The sequence below is a fragment of the Emydura macquarii genome, unplaced genomic scaffold, assembly GCF_026122565.2.
Source record: "Emydura macquarii macquarii isolate MOO-44397 ecotype Brisbane River unplaced genomic scaffold, CSIRO-AGI_Emac_v2 contig_2676, whole genome shotgun sequence".
NCBI lineage: Eukaryota > Metazoa > Chordata > Testudines > Chelidae > Emydura > Emydura macquarii.
This window is the reverse complement of record NW_027132813.1, coordinates 916,145-935,011: the sequence shown is the minus strand read 5'-3', so window position 1 is coordinate 935,011 and position 18,867 is coordinate 916,145. Positions and strand designations below refer to the sequence as shown.

The 18,867-nt window shown below is 58.1% G+C and overlaps 1 protein-coding gene across 1 annotated transcript in view; it reads right to left on the bottom strand.

The window, feature by feature from the left end:
- CAPN11 (calpain 11) overlaps positions 1–16,282 on the bottom strand; it is a 30,061-nt gene extending 13,779 nt beyond the window's left edge. Inside the window, exons 1-9 of the mRNA XM_067564729.1 lie at positions 16,151–16,282; positions 8,208–8,499; positions 7,764–7,833; positions 2,898–3,016; positions 2,513–2,646; positions 2,145–2,313; positions 800–883; positions 631–716; positions 306–380 (exon numbers count right to left, since the gene is read on the bottom strand). Of these exons, the coding sequence (XP_067420830.1) occupies positions 306–380; positions 631–716; positions 800–883; positions 2,145–2,313; positions 2,513–2,646; positions 2,898–3,016; positions 7,764–7,833; positions 8,208–8,453 (983 nt within the window). The 5' untranslated portion in view covers positions 8,454–8,499; positions 16,151–16,282. The remainder of the gene's footprint in view (positions 1–305; positions 381–630; positions 717–799; positions 884–2,144; positions 2,314–2,512; positions 2,647–2,897; positions 3,017–7,763; positions 7,834–8,207; positions 8,500–16,150) is intronic.
- Positions 16,283–18,867: the final 2,585 nt, after the last annotated feature.

The following is an 18,867-nucleotide window of genomic DNA, read 5'->3' as shown; positions in this document are numbered from 1 at the left end:
GACGGGTCACACGCCACGACAACAGCTTACTACTGGGATGGGGCAACAGGACGTGGTGTGTAGCCATGCTACAGAAGGAGGGCTCGCCAGCTCTGCAGCATCTGGCTGGGTGGAAGGGCTGCAGGAGAGCAGAGTTATTAACTGAGGAGATGGAGACACTTTCCTAGCCCCCTGATTTGGTAGAAATTCAGTCAGTCAGGACACAGCATGTGATCAGAACCTTCTGGCCCCTCCCCCAGTTTGGAACAGGTGCAGGCTGCCCGGCTTGCCAGAGAGTGGCACCATCTGTCTCTGCGGATACTCACCAGAACTCGCCATCCTCCATTTTCAGCTGCAGCTCCTCCCTTTGGGTGGGGTCCACGTTGTTCCACTCGGAGGAGCTGGGATGGCAGGAGAGAGGCAGTTAGACAGGGGACACTAACATGGAGCCATGCCACCCTGCCTGACACACCCTGGTGCAGACACTTCAGAGCCCACCCTTGAGCTGCACCTTTCTCTGCTGTAGGGGCATCGCATGCTGCGAGCTCTCTCTTAGCAGTGCCGTGCAAATGGCACCCAGCCTGCATACGACAAGACCCTCTCTCCCAGCAGTGCCACCCAGTGCTGGCTTGGCACCCGTTTCTCACCCACCCGTCGCACCAGGCTCCAGTCCATTCCACCTGACCCCAGGGGTTCCTGATGCGGATGAGCTGCTCCTGGCCGCCCCGGTACTCCACCTGGCAACATTCAGAGGTCAAATGTTAAACAGATGCCACTGGCTGAGCTACGTAATTTCTCATGGTCCCAGGAAGCCACTCACCTCAGTGAAGCCTGTGACAGAGTAGGCATGCCCCTTCACCAGCTTCTTGAAGGTCACTGCTTCCATGTCAAAGGCACTTGTGATCTGAGGGGAGAGGACAAGGCATGATGCATCTCCCCCACCCTGGAGCCAGCACTTCTTCCTCCAGCTAAGGAGACACTGACATGTGCTGCCTGCCCACAGACAGCTCCCATCTTCAGCTGCTCCAGCCCTGGGGAGGATCAGGGCGGCTGATGTGGGCCAATCTATTTAATGCCCTGTGGCAGCCACCACCCAGCCCGTGCCTGCATCCCAAGTGCCTGCCTGGGAAACCCCAGAACCTAACGCAATATAAAAGCATTGCAAGGCACCCAAAACCCAAGCCCTGAGCACCCTCGCCTATCTGGCGCATGGAGACTACAAGCCCCAGCATGCATTGTTCCAGCAGCCCAGCCATTTGGAGCACATTGCAGGCTGGGAGCTATGGTCTGCATAGTAAAAGAGCAAATGGCAATCACTCTTGCCATGTTGGGGGCAGCCTTTGGGCTCCCGGCAGGCTGCCAAACGTGGCCCTGGGCTGGACAGCATTTTCTCCCCCTCACTGCGTGGTTGCAATGAGGGCTCTGATGGAGTGATGGCTGCAATGTGACACATTGGGGGGACAGGGGGAGAGAGATGGATACTGCCCACTTTGTGGATGCCTGTACATGACACACCTAAAGCAGTATTTTGAGAAGGGGGGAGGGGGCAAGATAAAGAATCCCTCTGTTGCACAGTATTTCTCCAAGGACCCTGCAGGCTGGGGTCTAATGCTGGAGGCCCCACCCTCTGGCTCCTCTCCTCAGAGAGTTGGATTGACCTGCCCCCACAGTTGTTTGGGGGATTTTGGTTTGATGGCCCCCACATGCAACCTTGGAAATGGCCGATCACTAGCTTCCAATTCACAATTTCACCAGAAGGGGGCAACACGTAGACACATACCTGCTCATAAACCCTCCAGCGGGACCGAGGGGCATCTCTTTGCAACCACCAGCAGGCCTGGCCCCATCCAAATCCCCTGCCTGAGACACCTGTAGGGACTGGGAACCTGCTGGGGCTCAGCAAGGGGCCATGCTGCTCCAGGTGGGGGAAATCTAGTTGGGGCAGCCCTCAAGCTACAGCTGCAGGGATGGTGGCAGGGCAACCTTGTCTATCCAGGGGCTTGTGACACAGCCAAGGGGTATTTTACCCCTTCTCCCTTGGCAGCTGGGCACGGAGGGGGACGCAGGGAGCAATCTGGTCTCAGAGCCTGTGGGAAAGGAGGAGAAAGGGCTCCAAGCTCCCCACAGCCCCTCAGGGAAGGGCAGGGAGGAGGGGCACCCCTTACGTCGATGGAGCAGCCCAGCAGGGATCCTCTTTCGAGTGCCTTGCGGATGATCCTGGCTAGGTCGCGAGGCGGCCGCTTGAGGTCGTACATTTCTGACACGCCGCCAGTGAAGTCCTCAAAGCCCTCTGTGGTGCTGCCCCCGGACAGGGCCTCATAGGAGCCGTTCAGCCTGCAGACCAGACAGAGCCAGGCGATGAGCGGGGTGCTGGGGCAGCAGCACTGGGGACTCACTTGCTGCTCCTTGAATCAGAGGAGTGAGCCCACTGGAGGAGACCCACACGGGACGGGAACCTCAGGGACGCGCTTCCCGCTCAGCCCCTCGGCTTCTCCCACCCCACTGGCCCCAGGCCCGTCAGGGCGGCACTCACTTGGCATAAGCCTTCTCCAGCAGGGCACTCCAGAACTCAGTGCACTCTGCCGAGTGCACGAACACCAGCTCTCCGTCCTTGGTCGGTAACCGGTCATCAATCACCACGTCCACCCACTCGCCAAACTGCCAGATCTGGGGAAGGAGGGGAGGCTGGGGTGAGTGGGGCAGGGCCAGGCTCCACTGGACAGGACCAGCTGCCGAGCCGGGGGCAGAGAAGGGCCATGTCTCCATTACTCAGTGTAGATGGTCTCAGGCCAAGGGCCATGGGGGAGACCTGGATCCCACTCCTAGGCTGGTCCCGCAGCCGGCTGGACCTGTCTCGAGGGGCTCTGCAGCACATGCTGTGGGGTGGGGAGCTACCCTGCCCCCGCCCTTGGCCCTACCTGGAAGTGGAAGATTCCAGCATAGTCCTCCTGGAAGCTCTGCCCGTGGGGCACCACGCGGTGCAGAAGCTCCTCGTTGAGGGTGAGGGAGCCAATGGCAGCCAACAGCCAGCAGTCACCTGGGGAGCAAGGAGCTGGGGTCAGCCACCAGACCTGCCCTCAGCGTCCCCCTCCAAGTCACAGCCACCTGACCCCATCCCTCAGCGGAGGCTGCGTCCCTCCCCACCTCTACCTCACCCCCCTCTCTCTGGGCCGCTCCACAGGGCATCCTCTGGCCTGCTGACCATTGGGATACAAGAGCCAATCGCACAGAACCCTGGCACTGAAGGGGTTAATGGGGGTGAGGTGGGGGGAGCAGTCACAGCAGCTGCCTCTCAGGGGACACTGGGTAGGTGGATCCAGGATGCTCCACCCCCACAGCACCCCCAATTAACCCCGTGGAAACCCCCCCCGCCCGAGCACCCTCCATCCTCCCATGTGCTTTGCAGGAAGGGACCAAGGGCCCGGCGGGATGGCACTGACCTGGGGGATGGAAACTCAGACCCACCCGCAGGGCCGGATTACTGCTCCTAGGGGCCCAGGGCTATGAGATTTTGTGGGCCCTCCTGTGGTGGCAGTCTTAGCCGGCCTCTCCACTGAAGCAGGCTGGGGGTGCAGATGCCCATGGCCGGCGTGGGTTGGTGCTGCACCGCTGGGGCAGGCTGGGCCAGCAGCCACTCCAGCAGTAGGGGCAAGCTTGGGGGCGGGGCGGGCTGGCGCTGTGGCACGGTGCGGGCTGGTGGCACTCAGGCCAGAGGTGCTCCAGGGCCGGATTTATTTTTGCAGGGTGGTGGGCCCCCCCCCTTAGCCGGAAGCCCTGGGCTGCAGCCCCTAAAGCCCCTGCATTAATCCGGCCCTGCCCACCCGGCCCCCATGCACATGCTGCCCCAAGTCAAAGCCAGGCTTCGGGCACTGTGCCCAGGGGCTCGCACTCCTCCCCAGAACGTCTGGGAGCAATGGGGAGGGCAGGAACTGCTGGGAGGCCAGCCGGCCTGTGCCTCTCCCCGCCAGGTGCTCCCATCACTCAGAAGGGAACATGCCAGGCTGCCCCGTGGGCGGAAGCCATGCAGTGAGTGACAAGCGGCTGAGGGTGGGGACGCCTGGGGGCTAGGCAGACAGATGGGACATGGAGCCCCGGAGCAGCAGGGGAAGTGGCACAGGCTGAGGTGGGGGTGGGAGCAGCAGGACGCGAGCACAGGATGGCAGGGGTGGGGATATGGCTGGTGAGCAGAGGGAGCTCCCGGGAGGCAGAGCAGGGAAGCTCCCAGCAGAAGAACCAGGTCTGGGTTTGCAGAGCCCCCAGCCTGGATTCGGGGACAGCGCCTGGTTTTGAAATCTCCCTGGGAATTCTAAATATAACCCCAGCACCAACTCATACCCGCTCACCACAGCAACCCGCTGCCCTCCCTTCGTGACTCAGCTCAGTGGAAACTTCCTGCCTTGACAGGGCCGGGCCTGAGACACCCGCTCCATTCACGAATCCCGGCAGGGTGGAAGCAGCAATGCCTGCCCTGGAGATGGCGGCACAGAGACGCCCCGGGGACACCCCAGAGTGGCCCAGCTCTCCAGGCCTGGCCAGCAACTCCCTCTGCTCTTCCAGTCCTGGGGACCCAGCCACAGCTCCACCAATGCCCCTCATTCCTGACCTACAACCCTCCCCATCTTACCATTCCAGGCCTGATCCATCCACGCAGCTCTGCCTAGACCTCTTGATCCCGGCCTGCAGTCCTCCCACCACCCCCCCCACATTCTGGCCGGGGCTCGCTCCTGAATAGACTCGCAGTGTACTAACTACAATTCTGGGGCCCATTTTTGGCTGCTGTCAGGGAGTTGGGGATCCTGCCTCTCTCTTCCCCAAGACTGTGTCCAGCCTGGCTCTGTGGCTCCCCTTGCAAGTTCATGCTGCTGTTAAACTGTGGCCATGGCAACCTCCGACACTCCCCTATCACCTAAGGGATGTGACAAACTAGATACACGAACCACTTCCCCAGCCATTGAAATGCAGCCCTCTCTGAGGAGGAACACAGCAGCTGTTTAACACATATCGGCACAGTGTTTTAGGAGCGCCTGCTCTTAAGATCCACGTGTTCAGACTGTATCCTGCCGCTTCTTCCTATACAGCATTTGAAAAATCGGGCTACACTACCAAAACCAACAGCATCTCCCATCAGCACTACTCCAACCAGACCCCATTGGCCTTGACAAATGCCTGGGAGTGTCCTAGTTCACAGGAGTGTTGTAGGTCTGGGGTGTATTTACACGAGTGTTGTATGGAAGACACAGGAGGTGACTGTCCAGCTCTGCTCAGCACTGCTGAGGTTCAAGCTGAAGCACTGCATCCAATTCTGGATGCCACACGTTAGGAAAGATGTGGACAAACTGGAGAGAGTTCAGAGGACAGTAACAAACATGATGAGAGGTTTAGCAAATATGACCTCTGTGGAAATGTTAGAAAAACCTGGGAGTGTTTAATCTTGAGAAAAGAAGATTGAGGGGGACCGGATAACAATCTTCAAATAAGTTAAGAGTATTACAGAGAAGACAGCGATCAATTGTTCTCCTTGTCCACCGAGGGGAAAACAAGACGTTACCAGCTTAATCTGCAGCAATCGAGATTTGGGTTAAAGATCAGGAAAGCTTTCTAACTGCAAGGAAAGTTCAGCACTAGACTAGATTACCTAAGGAGGCTGTGGAATCCACATCACTGGAGGTTTTTAAGAAGAGGTTAGAGGGATGGTCTAGGTTTCCTTAGTCCTGCCTCAGCATGGGGGGCTGGACTAGATGAACTCTCCGGGTCTCTTCCAGCCCTACATGTCTATGATTCCATGCCATCTTGTCCCCCTGCAGCCCATTCAAAATGCTGCTGCTAAGATCACCCCAACTGTGTCACCTTCCTTTTTGGGTCCCTCCAGTGGCTACCCCTTCTCCACAGCATCAAACACAAGCTACTTGTCTTTAGCTTTAATCATAGAATCATAGAATATTAGAGTTGGAAGGGACCTCAGGAGGTCATCTAGTCCAACCCCCTGCTCAAAGCAGGACTAACCTCTGCTATATCATCCCAACCAGAGCTTTGTCAAGCCGCAGCTTAAAAACCTCTAAGGATGGAGATTCCACCACCTCCCTAGGTAACCCATTCCAGTGCTTCACCACCCTCCTAGTAAAAAACTTTTTCCTAATGTCCAACCTAGACCTCCCTCCCTGCAACTTGAGACCGTTGCTCCTTGTTCTGTCATCTGCCACCACCGAGAACAGCCTAGCCCCATCCTCCCTAGAACCCCCTTTCAGGTAGTTAAAGGCCGCTATCAAATCCCCCTCACTCTTCTCTTTTGCAGACTAAACAAGCCCAGTTCCCTCAGCCTCTCCTCATAAGTCCTGTGCTCCAGCCCCCTAATCATTTTTGTTGCCCTCCGCTGGACTCTCTCCAACTTGTCCACATCCTTTTTGTATTGGGGGGCCCAAAACTGGACACAATATTCTAAATGCGGCCTCACCAATGCCGATTAGAGGGGAATAATCACTTCCCGTGACCTGCTAGCAATGCCCCTCCTAATGCAGCCCAATATGCCATTGGCCTTCTTGCCAACCAGGGCACACTGCTGACTCATGTCCAGCTTTTAATCCACTGTTACCCCCAGGTCCTTTTCTGCAGAGCTGCTGCCCAGCTCATCGGTCCCCAGTCTATAGCTGTGCATGGGATTCTTTCTTCCTAAGTGGAGGACTCTGCACTTTTCTTTGTTGAACCTCATTAGATTTCTTTTGGCCCAATCCTCCAGTTTGTTTAGGTCACTCTGTATCCTATCCCTACCTTGCAGGGTATCTACCACTCCCCCCAGCTTAGTGTCGTCCGCAAACTTGCTGAGGGTGCAATCTACCCCATCCTCCAGATCATTAATAAAGATGTTGAACAAAACCGGCCCCAGGACCGACCCCTGGGGAACTCCGCTTGTGACCGGTTGCCAGCTAGACATGGAGCCATTGATCACTACTCGTTGATGTCCTTCACAGCTTAGCCCTGCCTACCTAACAACTCCAATGTATTATCCAGAGATCCACCCCACCTTCGCTCTGTCAACAGCACCAGCCTTTGCTGACCACCAGATACCTTTGTGCTTTCTCCCTCATGCCCGGAAGGCACTCCCTGTGAAAATCAGCAAAGCCACTGCGCAGTCCTTCAAATTCACCTCCAGCACGCTGCCCACAAAACGCTAAGCGAGCAGCCACCACCACCGCCGATCACACTCAGGGCACTGTTACCTTGCCCTGTCCCACATTAGTTTACTGTTGTCTCTCATCACATGCCAAGGTTGAAAGCTCTGCAGGAACTGGTTTGTGTGTGCACGTATTGACATGTACACATGGTGCCTGGCACAATGGGGTGGGGATTCCTGACTGGGATGTCCAGGGACTACTGTAACCAACAGTCAGTCAAACAAAGTCGTGATGAAGGGGTTGTGATCCCCTGCCCTTTCCATGGTTCTAAACAGGAGGGAAGTCCAGCTTAGACCCTGGCTAGATGGGAAGGAGATCTCAGGATGGAACCAGAGCGGTGGGGCTGAGTGGGATTATGAAGGAAGAACAGAAGTAATAGCCGAGTTAATTCAGCTGTGGCACTGGGGGTTAATACCCCAACTCCTGGAGAGAATGCTGGGAAACCGCACCTTGCGAATCCCTGGCCCTGCCAACCCTAGCCCTGGGATCCCCACTTTGCACTTAAGAGGGCCCCCCAATTTCAATCCGTTCAAACACTCCTCACACAAACACTCCTCCCTGCCCTGTACCAAACCCTCACTGCTGCAGTGCAGGGGTAGGAAGCACAGTACTTACCCAAAGCCCCCTGGCAGATGTCTGTCCTCGTGGCACCTCCAACAATAAATTGAGGGTCATCCGTGATTTCCTGCAGAGGGGCAGAGAGACTCAAATATTGGCGCCAGTTCTCAGCAGGAGTTGCACTCTGATCTCTACACAGCAGGTGCCCTCTGGGCTCTGGTTCAGGAGGAAGGGGTGGCCACAGGGCAGGGTCTGACAGCACCTTCAGGGCAGGAAGGGGATCCCCTGCAACTGCCACCAATAGCGGGCAAGGGCCTTAGCTGTAACCACTCCAAAGGGATTTGTGGGGAAAGATCTTGAGACCTTCTGCTTCGGAGACACAGGCCCCAAACCTCTTTAGCGGCAATGGTATGAGGGCTTATACTGAGTCACTGGCCTCCCGTTCAAGTGGACCTAGAAGGACATTAGAGGCCTCACAGGAGGAGAGAGCCAGGCACTTACCGATGGGCGCTTCCAGCGCACGCCCTGGGTCTTGCCAGAGTTTGGCCCCAGCTCCTTGAAGCCAAGGGCGGAGGGGACAGCTGGGAACAGGGAGTCCTCAAAGAGAGCGCCCCGCTCCAGGCACGCCTGCTTCAGAGCATCGTAGTCCTGGTTCAGAAACTTGACGGCGTTGCTGTGTTCACCCACCCCCTCCGCTCGCAGCCGGTCTCTCTGCAGCCGGGAGGCAATTCCCCCGAAGGGCATCATGGTGCAGCTGGCCAGGCACAGACAGTGCTAGCTTCAGCACCTCCTCCTGCGATTAAAAAGGCCCCAAGAGATGAGACGTGGCATAGCAGCATGGGAGGGGGAGCTGGGGAAGAGGAGATTCAGGGATGGCTGGGGCAGGACTCCTCCACGGGAACAGAAGAACCTGGGCTAGTCAGAGAAGAGAAAGGTTGGGAGTGAGGGGCATGAGCAGATCCGTGTGTGGGGAGCCCAGGGCTGGACAGCAGGCAGCTGCAGATCAGGGGTGAGGAGCCAGCAGCACAGTGGTGTGTGGGGTCCAGGACTGGTCCGGTGAGAGATGCAATGGTGGAGCCTTTCGGAGCAGCTTTCACAGCACCTAACTGCTGTATGCTGGACTCTCACCAGTGCTTTCAGCCATTACTTTAATGGGCTGGAATGGAAAACTCCTCCCACACAGTAACTCCTCCCACACAGCGAGCCCAGAAACCAAGTGACCGAGCGCAGGCCAGTTGGCAGTGCAGAATGGACCCCTGGGGTGGCCTCACACAGTCAGGGGCTTATTCCCACACCCCATTCCAGAGCACAGACATTGTCGCTTCTGTTCAGAACTGGGCCTTGGCCTCACATTTCCATCCACAATAGTGTTAAGCCAAACAAACAGAGCTGCCCTGGTCCCCAGCTGGGAGGCGCCGAGGGAAGGGGGGTGGCTCCGCTGCTGAAACTCTGCACAGAGCCATAAACAGCGATTTGGGATTTGCCTGCAAAGGGGCCAAGCACACAGGAATCCTGGCCGCCTCAGCCCCTGCACCTCCAAAGGCAATGTGCCCACTGTTCATCACAGCCCACCAGGCTTCAGAGCAATGAATTTCTCACTGCCAGCACTCGTCTTGCTCCTTACAGTGCCTCCTACTGGAGCAGGCTGGAACTGGAATAGGTGGGCGCTCTCCCACCGCTTGTGCTCCTGCCCCACAGCGCCTCCTGCTGGGGGAGGCTGGGACTGGAGGTGCTGGGACTCTCCTACTCCCACTTCTAGCTATGCTTGCTGGTTGGTGAGGGGATATTGTTGTGGGTGATATTGTTCTCAGAGATGAATCAGCTGGGGGGGGGGAAGAATGCCCATGGTGGGAACTCCTCAGACTCCTGGCCCTGGGGAGGTGGTGGGAGTGGCTGCTCCTCAGGCTCCCCCTCCCAGGGATGGGCACTGCAGCACTACAGATTTTGCCTGCACCAGTCCCTTCCTTCTGGAGATGCCTGTGGCTGAGCAAGAACTGAGTCAGCACTTTGGAGGGACCATTAGCAAATGGCAACATCTCTACGGGGCTGCAGGCCAGAGCCGGCAGTGCTTAGTGAGCTAGACCATCGTTCTCAACCAGGGGGTATCTGGGGTTTGCAGAGCTCTTCCAGGAGGTATGTCAACTCATCTAGATCAGTGTTCCTCAACCTGGGGGCCATGGGACGGGTGTCACAAGTGTACAGCCAGCATTAAGAGACAGCAAGGAAGGCAATTGCCCCAAGCCCCACGCCACAGGGGGCCCCGTGAAACTAAGTTACATGCTTCAGGCCTGGGTGGTGGGGCTCGGGCTTCAGACTCCTGAAAGGGGTACAGTAGTCAGGAAAGGTTGAGAACCACTGGGCTAGAGCACTAGGGGCTGGGAGGAGAAGGAGATGGGGCAGCCCTCCTCCAGCAGGAGAGCGTGACTCAAACCCAGCAGGATTCTGGGAAAGCACCATCTGCTCCAGGAGAGCCCCTCCCACTAAGGAGAGCCACTCAGAAACCGAGGGACTGAGCGCGGGCCAGCTGGCAGCGCAGAACTGGGGTGGCCTCAGGGGCTATTCCCACACCCCATGCCAGAACACAGACATTGTCGCTTCTGTTTAGAACTGGGCCTTGGCGTCTAGCCTGACCGGCCACGCTGCCATCCACAATAGAGTTCAGGAGCAAGGGGAGTGTATGCGCACGGGGGGGATGCCAAAGCATCCAGCCATCAGTCCCTGCTGGGGACTAGATGCCAGACAGGCAGGACCACCGCTCTGTCCTGGTTGGGGTGGGTGCGCTAGTGCTGGGGACATGGCTGACCCACCCCCGCCCATCACTGGCTGCCTGTCCCAGAATATGGGGGTGGGCCCCACAGATAGCCAAGCCTGGATCACCTGGGCCAAACCCCACACTGCCTTGCTGGGACTGCAGCCATCACTCTCTTGGGTGAGTAGCTGAGGGCAGGAGGCAGGGAACCCACCACAAACAGGGTAAAGGCCTGCAAAGTCCCTGCCCCTAAAGGATTTAATCAGCAGCGCCCACCCTGGGGCCTCTGGGTTCGTGCGACTGGGCTCCCCTGAGTGCCAGGCCCCCATGTATGGCCCCACCCCGTCCAGTGTGGTCAGCTGTAACCCACCTCTGGGACCGCAGCCAGCGCAAGATCCATGGCAGCATGGAGGGGTGCTACTGAGTGTGAGGCGTGGGCACTGGCGGGCACAGCTGAGGCCTCACTCGAAGGACTGGCACTAGTGCCCACAGAGGCTGGGAAGCGTCAGGTAAAGTATCCCACTGAGGGCCTGCTGGCATCCCTGCCTGCCCCCTCAGAAACGCTGGCTCCTCCTCATCCTACAAGGGGTGACACTCAGCAGGGCCAGTGATGTCTCCTTGCACACGGCCACAGAGGGACCCAGGTGGAGCTGATCCTCACCCTTTCCTGCCCCCCCCCAGCTCAGGCCGTCACCCCCAGTTACCCCCAGGACGTCCCATGGCAACAGCTAAGCTAGGCTCCACTTTCTGCTGCCAGAAATCCTGCCCAGTAACTATAACGCCCTCCCCCAGCCTCCTCTCTGCTGCCAGCCACGATTGTCTCTAGTCCAGGGGGCACCAGGGCCAGAGCCTCCCAGAATGGCAAGGGACCAGGCACCTAGCAGTGCAGGGCTGGAGACACACCCTAACAACCCTCCGCACAGGACAGGGTGGATGGAGCTGGGCCATGAGGAGGCCTCCCCTGATCCTGAGGGTGCCTGCTGTTACCAGGAGGGAGTGGGTGGCAGTGCTAGGCTGGGGCAGCTCTTGGCATGGCCCACCCTATACTGCTTCTGGCTTCCTTGGGATGGGCAAGAAACAGGGCCTTGAATCGAACACAAGGTGCAAGTGGCTCCTGCCCCACCAAGCTGCCCTATTGTGGCACCAGCTGTGTCTGCTCAGATGCTCATCGAGGGCGGGAGGGAGAGAATCTCCCCTCCCGTTGCAGTCCCAACCACCCCTCATGCATCTGGTGCCCCTCTTCCCTGGCAGGATGAACTCCCACCCCAGCACGCCCAGTACCGCCTGTTCCTCTCCCTATCACCGTGCCCCTCCCTGCAACAGTGTGAATCCCCTTTTTCATCTCTGCACCTTGTGCCACCTCCCCACCCCAGGGTCCAAGCACCAGCCCCTCTGTGTGCCCAAGAACCTCATAGCCACACTGTCTCCGGGTACCAGTCGAGCACCTTCCCGCCTAGGAAGCTCCTTGGCTAGCTTCTCCTGGCTCTGACTGGCAGGGTGGGGCAGAACACTAGGCAGAGTCATCTGTGCTGCCTTTGCTTCCTGCCTGTGGTTTCCCCTGCCTCAAGCCTCCTCGTGCTCAGCCGGGCTCTTTCCTACCTCCCCGGCAGGCCTGTGCAGCGCTGATATGGGTGTGGGCATGCTCTGGCTGTGGTATAAAAGGGCCACATTTCTGGATGGTGCTTCAGAGAAGCACAAGCCCACTGTCGTCCTGGGGGTGCCCAAGGGCCATCTCTGTGCCCGGCAGACTCCCTACGGCAGCATCCATCTCTTTGATGCCACAGGGCAATTCTGGCTCTGCAGATTTCTGGAAAACAGGCCCCCAGAAACTCACTGCTGCCAATAGGGCCCTGAAATACAACTTCAGCCAGAAAGCCTGCTCCCCAGCACAGCTGCAGCATGGGGTTTGAGGGTCATTCAGACGCTTTGGAGACCTCCGGGTGGGAAACCCCCTTTTGGGCAGGGTGCTGAGATACCATGGTGATGGGCACAACTCTAGAACCAGAACAGAACAGAACAAAATAGGGCTGCCACTGATTCTGGACAGGCATAGGCTGTTCTACCGGCAGGCAAATCCTGCACCGATACAACAGTTAGATCACAGCCCCCTCCATGGGCTTCGCCTGGGGTGGGTGGGGAAGGCTCTGGTATCGGGGACCTCCTCACAAAGATGGCAGCCAGCTGGAAGGAGCTCAGAGAAAGGCAATAGGGTCAGAAGAGCTAGGTCTGCGTAACTTGGCTAAGAGACAGCTGGGAGTGGCATGTGCAATCCTTGAGGCTGTGGACCCCCAGGGGCACGGGGTGTAGCCAGGAGGGATGGGGTGGGAATTAAGGCTGAATCTCAGGAAAGCCTTTCCAACACAGAGATGGACGCAGCTGGGGAATTGCCACCACAGAGACGGGGAAGGGGGGGAAGCCCCATGGCCAGGAAATATAGAACGAGGCTGGCCAGGCACTAGAAAGGTGCTGTGTGGCCCAGCGCTGCCCTGATCTCCGGGAGCTGGATGGGGTGGGACCCAATAGTGTTTCCCCATCTCTGGATGCAGTGCCTTCTCCTCAGTGTAAGCAGTCCCCTGACCACACCGCAATGGCCCCTGGGCTGACTCCAGCCCTGAGCTCTCTCTCGAAGTCCTTGCTTCGCTCCCTCCCTCCCTCCCTCCAGTCCTGCACGGTGCCAAGTATCAGAACAGCTGCAGCCCCGGCGGGGGGCCAGCCCCAGAGCATGGCATGGCTAGGACAGCTTGCTCCCCCACCCGGAACCGGTGACTGGCCGTTCCAGCACACGCTAGCAGCACAGCGAGGCTTTTGGGGGAAATCACAGCTGACCAGTTTGTTTGGTTGAGAAGATGATTTTCCTGTTCCTTCCTATGCAAACTAACAGGCCCTTCCAATCCCCAGCGGCCTCTCTCCAGCAGCCAAACAAACCCTACACCCGCTCTGTCTTCGCTCAGCCCCCGGCGACGTCAGGCCCAGATGGAGCCCTATCACACACACACTGCAACCATTACTGATCAGGGAAGAAGCACTAGCTCCTGGGTTCAAACCCCAGCTCTGCCACTGACTCACTGTACAACCATGGGCAGGCCATTGTACCGTTCTGTGCCTCAGTTTCCCCCGCTGCACAGTAGGGCTAGTCTTACCGCTCCCCGCTCCACCTTTGTGCCAGGACATGGCTTCTTCAGTCTCCCAGCACCAGGGGAGACTGGCCTCCACCTAGTTCTTGGATCACCAACAATACCCGCCAGTCCCAGCCACCACTCCGGGGACAGTTCTTTTAGAGATGCTGATTACCCCCAGGTGGGAACAGACATCAACGCTGAGCAGAACAATGCACTGGGATTCCCAGATGGATGCTGACACCTGACAGCAGGGTGACCCAGAAGACAGACCCCTATTCAAGTGCACAGGAGTCCAGCTCCGTACAGAACCCAGGTGACTGTTCCGGGTGGAAAACCAGATCCCTTTGCTTCCTGCCATGAACCAGGGATGCCACATACACACAGTCGAGTGCCCAGCTGTTCCCACCACTGCTGGTCCCCAGGCATTTGAGGGAGGCTCCTTGCTGAATTGACCAGGTCGCCCAGGACTGAAGATGTTGGGCTTGCAGAGGTTGCCCCCCAAGTGCGAGGTGGCTGCAGGCCTTATTTTTTGCAGCCGTCTCCCATGCCTTGGTCACGGCTTCCTGAATGTGAGCAGCAGCTGAGGCAGGAGAGTGGGGCCAAAGCATCTAGCGAAGGCCTGGCTCCATGCCAACCCTCCAGATTTGCATAAAAGGCCTGTTGCAACACGACAAGCACCTTGGTGACCATCCCTGCCTGAGCTGGGAGTATACCACATCTCTGCGGTAATGACATCAGGGCAGAGGCCTGCCTCACCCAAAGGAGAAGGGAGTAAAACTCCTCCAGTGCTAGAGAGTGAAAGGAAAAAGGACAAGCAGCCCCAGGACTGGACTACTGCTGTGCATGGCTGAGCCCTGCTCACTCCATGAGGAGCCCCAGCATCCGCCAGGATGGGTGCTCAGACCACACAGAATAGCCCAGGAACCGTGTCTCATTCAAATCAGGCCTGGACCCACTTGGCTACCACACCCAGAGAAGCATAAAGAATTACCAAGATTTGCATAGCACCTTCCCTCCCACCTTCACTGCCCAAGCCCAAACGACATATAATTCACACATATAATACAAAGTGCAGCCACCTCTGGGGTGGAACACACCAGACAGTAACATTACACATAGGAGCTCAAGGCAGGAACCCAAATGAAACAGCAGGAGGACTAGAGCAGGGGTTCTCAAACTTTTTTTTTTGCTTGGGTCCCCTTTGAAAATATTTCAGGCTGTGACAACCCTCCCTCAAAAGTGAGGCCTCCCCCAAGCCATGCCACCCTTACCAGCATGCATGGCTGACAGCTTGCGACCGCCCTCCCTCCCCATAATAACCTCACGACCCCCTGACTCCCAGTTTGAGAACCCCTGGATTAAAGGAAGACACAGCACAGTTACCCAGGCTGGGATCTGGCCAGGCCAAGGGAGTTCACACCAACTCCTGGGAAACACCCTGGGATCTTTAGTAACCACAAACCTGCCAGGGCCACAGTCTTACACCTCAGCAGAGCAAAGGGAAAGGCATTGTCTTCAGAGGTGCTCGTGCAGGGGGAGGACATCCCAGAGGGCGCTGGGCCCAGCGCAGAGCCTCTGAGCAGGAAAGATATTTCCTGTAAACAGCACGGAATGGGAACCAAGAAGCAGTCAGACCGCACTAGCCGCCACCCCCCCATCACATAACTCCCAGCTTGATCAGTGTTAGCCCCCAAATCCCACAGGGACCGCAGGCTGCAACCTTGGCTATCTAGGTACTTACAGGGCCCCCCAGTGTTGCAGCATATCTGCTGCCAGAGCCAAGGCGGACAGGGACGTCATTTCTCAGCAACCCCTCCTTTCAGAAAGGCAGGACACTCCCCACGCCCATCTCACCCGCCCCTACCGAGAGGTCCCTTTCCAGGCAGGGTGTATTGGGGAAGTGCAGGACTGTGAATTAGGGATCACTCCCCCTAGGATTTCACCTAGGCTGGCACCCCAGGGCAGCTCCACAGAGCACAGCCACCCCACCCCTCCAGCCCAGGACCCAAGGCAAGTCTGAGGCTGAGCACCCACATCCTCTGCCGGCCCAGCCTGGTTCATAGGCACCGGGTGCAGCACAGCAGCTGGCTGCAGCCCAGACCGGTTTCCACTTGCACATGCGGTGGACACTCGCAGGGGGCAAAGAGAAAATGCCACTGCTGCCCCCCCAGGTACAGAGAGAGGGGTCCCCTCACCCCCACTCTTCCTACGGGAGGGGACTCCAGGCCTGGGGCACAGACTCCCAGCCAGAGCCCTGCGGCTCCCCACTCCTCTACCCAGAGATCTGGGGGGGGCAGGAGATCCCGGTGCCATGGGCAGGTGCCAGCGCCTTGACTCACCTCAGCCTGTCACCGAGACACAGAAGCAGCTGCCATAGCCAGGGAGAGCGAGTGGCCAGGCAGGCAGGCAGGCAGGCAGGGTCCCTTCCCTGCCACCAGCCCCTCCCTACCAGGCAGGCCCTGGGCGAGCGCCTGGGCTGGGCGGGGAAGCACCGAAATTAGCAACCTCTCGTCGCTGAGCTGTTAATCCGATCCCAGCCTGGCCGCCGGGGCTGAGAAGTGCAGGGAGAGACTTACTGTGCGGGCTGCTCCCGGGGGGACCGTCACTCGCTCACTTCCCGCTCTTCTGCCTCCCGGGCTGCGCTGGTGCTGGGCCCCGCTCGCTGCCGCAGAGGATGGAGCTCGCTCCGCCAGCCCGGCTCTGCACAGAGGAAGGTGGGGTTTGGCCCGGCTCGCAGGATGTGCCGACTATGCAGCTCAGATTGAGTCTGAGCGATGCCGGGGGGGATGGGCAGAGAAGTTAAAGGCACAGCAGCTGCTGTCAGGCTCCCAGGCCGCCCCGTCCTTGCCCCCATTCAGGATTTCCTCGCTGCCTGAGGGCTCGCCCAGCCCTGTGTGCCCTCTGGGTCAAAGGGAAGCTGCAGATCCTGCTCCAACCTCCAGCTGCGTCAGGGCAGCACTCCTGGCTGTTACTACAAGGGGTGAGGGGGTTGCACTAAAAGCCTCGACTCCCCAAGAAGCCAGCCAAAGGGATCCTTACTCCAAAGCGAGCATCGTGCACCAGTGATGGGTCCAGAGGGGCCGGCCTTGGGATCAGCCGAAGGCTCAGAGCCTGGCTTCTGCCATGGGCTGAGGTAGAGGCTCAGGCCTGCCCGGATCCAAAAGCAGAGGATCTAACCCCTGCGTGAAGGAGAGCCTCCATTAATAGTGTAGGTCTATGACACACAGTTGAATAGTTCTGATTCCATCCAGCAGAGGGCACACAAATCACTACCCAGCCTTTCTCGCCTGCATTCCAACCACACAGCACTTTGCAAATGTTAATTAACCTCACACCCTCCCCACATGAGAGCACTCAGGATCATCCTCCCAAGTTCCAGATGGGGAAACTGAAGCAGAGGGCAACAAAACACATCCATAACAGAATCAGGAATATAACCCTAGCCTTCCTGGCTCCCACTCCCATGCTCAGGCCACTGGGGCTTGCTGCCTTCTTCCTTCCCACTGAGAAAGGCTTTCTCACCACAATCACTTATGCCTCTTGCACCCAGGTTGTGTGAAAATAACTTCTTTTGCTCTTTCTCCAATGGCAGGACACTCCTCTTGCACAGCCTGGGATGTCCCAGGACTGGGACTTGCTTCCCCAACACCAAGAGATTCTGCTCTTCAAGAATAGCCTTAAGCCAACAGGATCATTCCCAGCTCTTCATAGGGAAACTCCAGCTCCAGGCAGGTTTCTGAGAAGTGCCCTGGAGGCGCTGCATGAAGAACGGTGATCCAGCCAGCATCCCATCTCTGGAGCACTGGGAAGGGCATTGCCACGTCTCCAGAGTCAGGGGGTCCCTACCTCAGACAGCAGCCCACCCACGGCTGATAATGCCCCTCAGTGGAACCAGCAGCGCTTGATTTGTGCCAGGGCTGAGCCCAGCACCTCTAGGCTTGGCAGTTCATAGCTCCAGCATCTCTGGTCTTGCTGCACCAGTTAGGCATGTAAACAATTGCTTGTGCCCCAGCACCTCTTTCATTACAAATTAAGCCCTGGGGATCAGATCCCCTGCAGGATAGGCTAGGAGCTAATGGACCTAGTGTTCTCCCTCAAGACACCTCTGAAGGGCTGGACAAGGCACACACCCATTGTCATGGCCTGTAGGAGAGAAGGATGTGCTGCACACACGGGTCTGGAGGTGTGTGGTACTGCACACGGGTGGGGGTCTGTAAAAGGAGTTTGGCTACACATGTGCATGCTGCATGTACAGCTTTATGGGAAAATACGGGGGTGCACACGTGTGTGCAGCGGGCTGCCCATGGCATTGTCACCTGAGTAGATACGCATGCACTGGGGAAGGGGGGCTATATATGCAGGACAAGAGTGCTGAGTGAGCATGCCCAGCACTGTGCATAGCCCTGGGTGTGCAGGGCAAACACATAGGGGGTTGGGGAAGTGCAAAAGGGGGGGTTGTGCACGCCATGTGGGGCGACCATGCGTGGGGCTGGGAGTAGCTGTGTGTGCTGGGCACGCAGCGGGGGCTGTACCTGCTAGGCTAGGTGACTGGGCAGCAAATGTGGCTGGGTGAGTCCTAGCAGAGGCAGTTCTGGCTCGCTGTTTGCTTTAAGCTCACCTGAGCCTCCTGTTTGTTTTTTTTCAGTGTCTGTGAAAGGATTAGCCTCCTCCACTTGATGGGGGGATGGGAGAGAGGGAGCAGGTTTCCTCTGGAGGACAGGTTTGCCTAGGTGGTAGGACTAGAGCATATCCTGTTGGTGACAGGTTAAAGCAGGCAGCGATGGCCTGGTACCTTAGAACTAGCTGCTGCAGGAAGGAAAATGCCGCAGAGGCTGAGAGAGAGTTAAGAATGGGGGGAGAGGAGGAGGGAGAAGGTCATGGGGTGAAAGTGACATAGTGAAGTGAACCCCTGGCCTGTGACATCGCTGCCTCTCCAGCCTGCTCCCCCGGGGCAGTCACACCGCCGCAGGGTGTACTGGGGCCCTCGTGCCCCCCCGACTTTCCCCAACGGGGCAGATACAGCCCCGCTGTAAAGAGGTCACAACTTCAGGGATGGCGCACTCCCTTGGCGCGGGCTGGATTTAGTGGAGGATCTTTGCTTTCACCCCTTTGGGCCTCAGCCTACTTCCCCTGAGGGCAGGAGCAGCTGATTTTGCCATGGGAGCAAGGGTGTGGTCAGAACCTGGCCATCCCTGCTCCTGAGAATCCCCCAAACGCCCGGCTGGGACCCCTTTCTGTTCTCGGGGGTCACCCACTGGGCCAGGGCTAGCTCCAAAACACCCAGCCGCCTTTT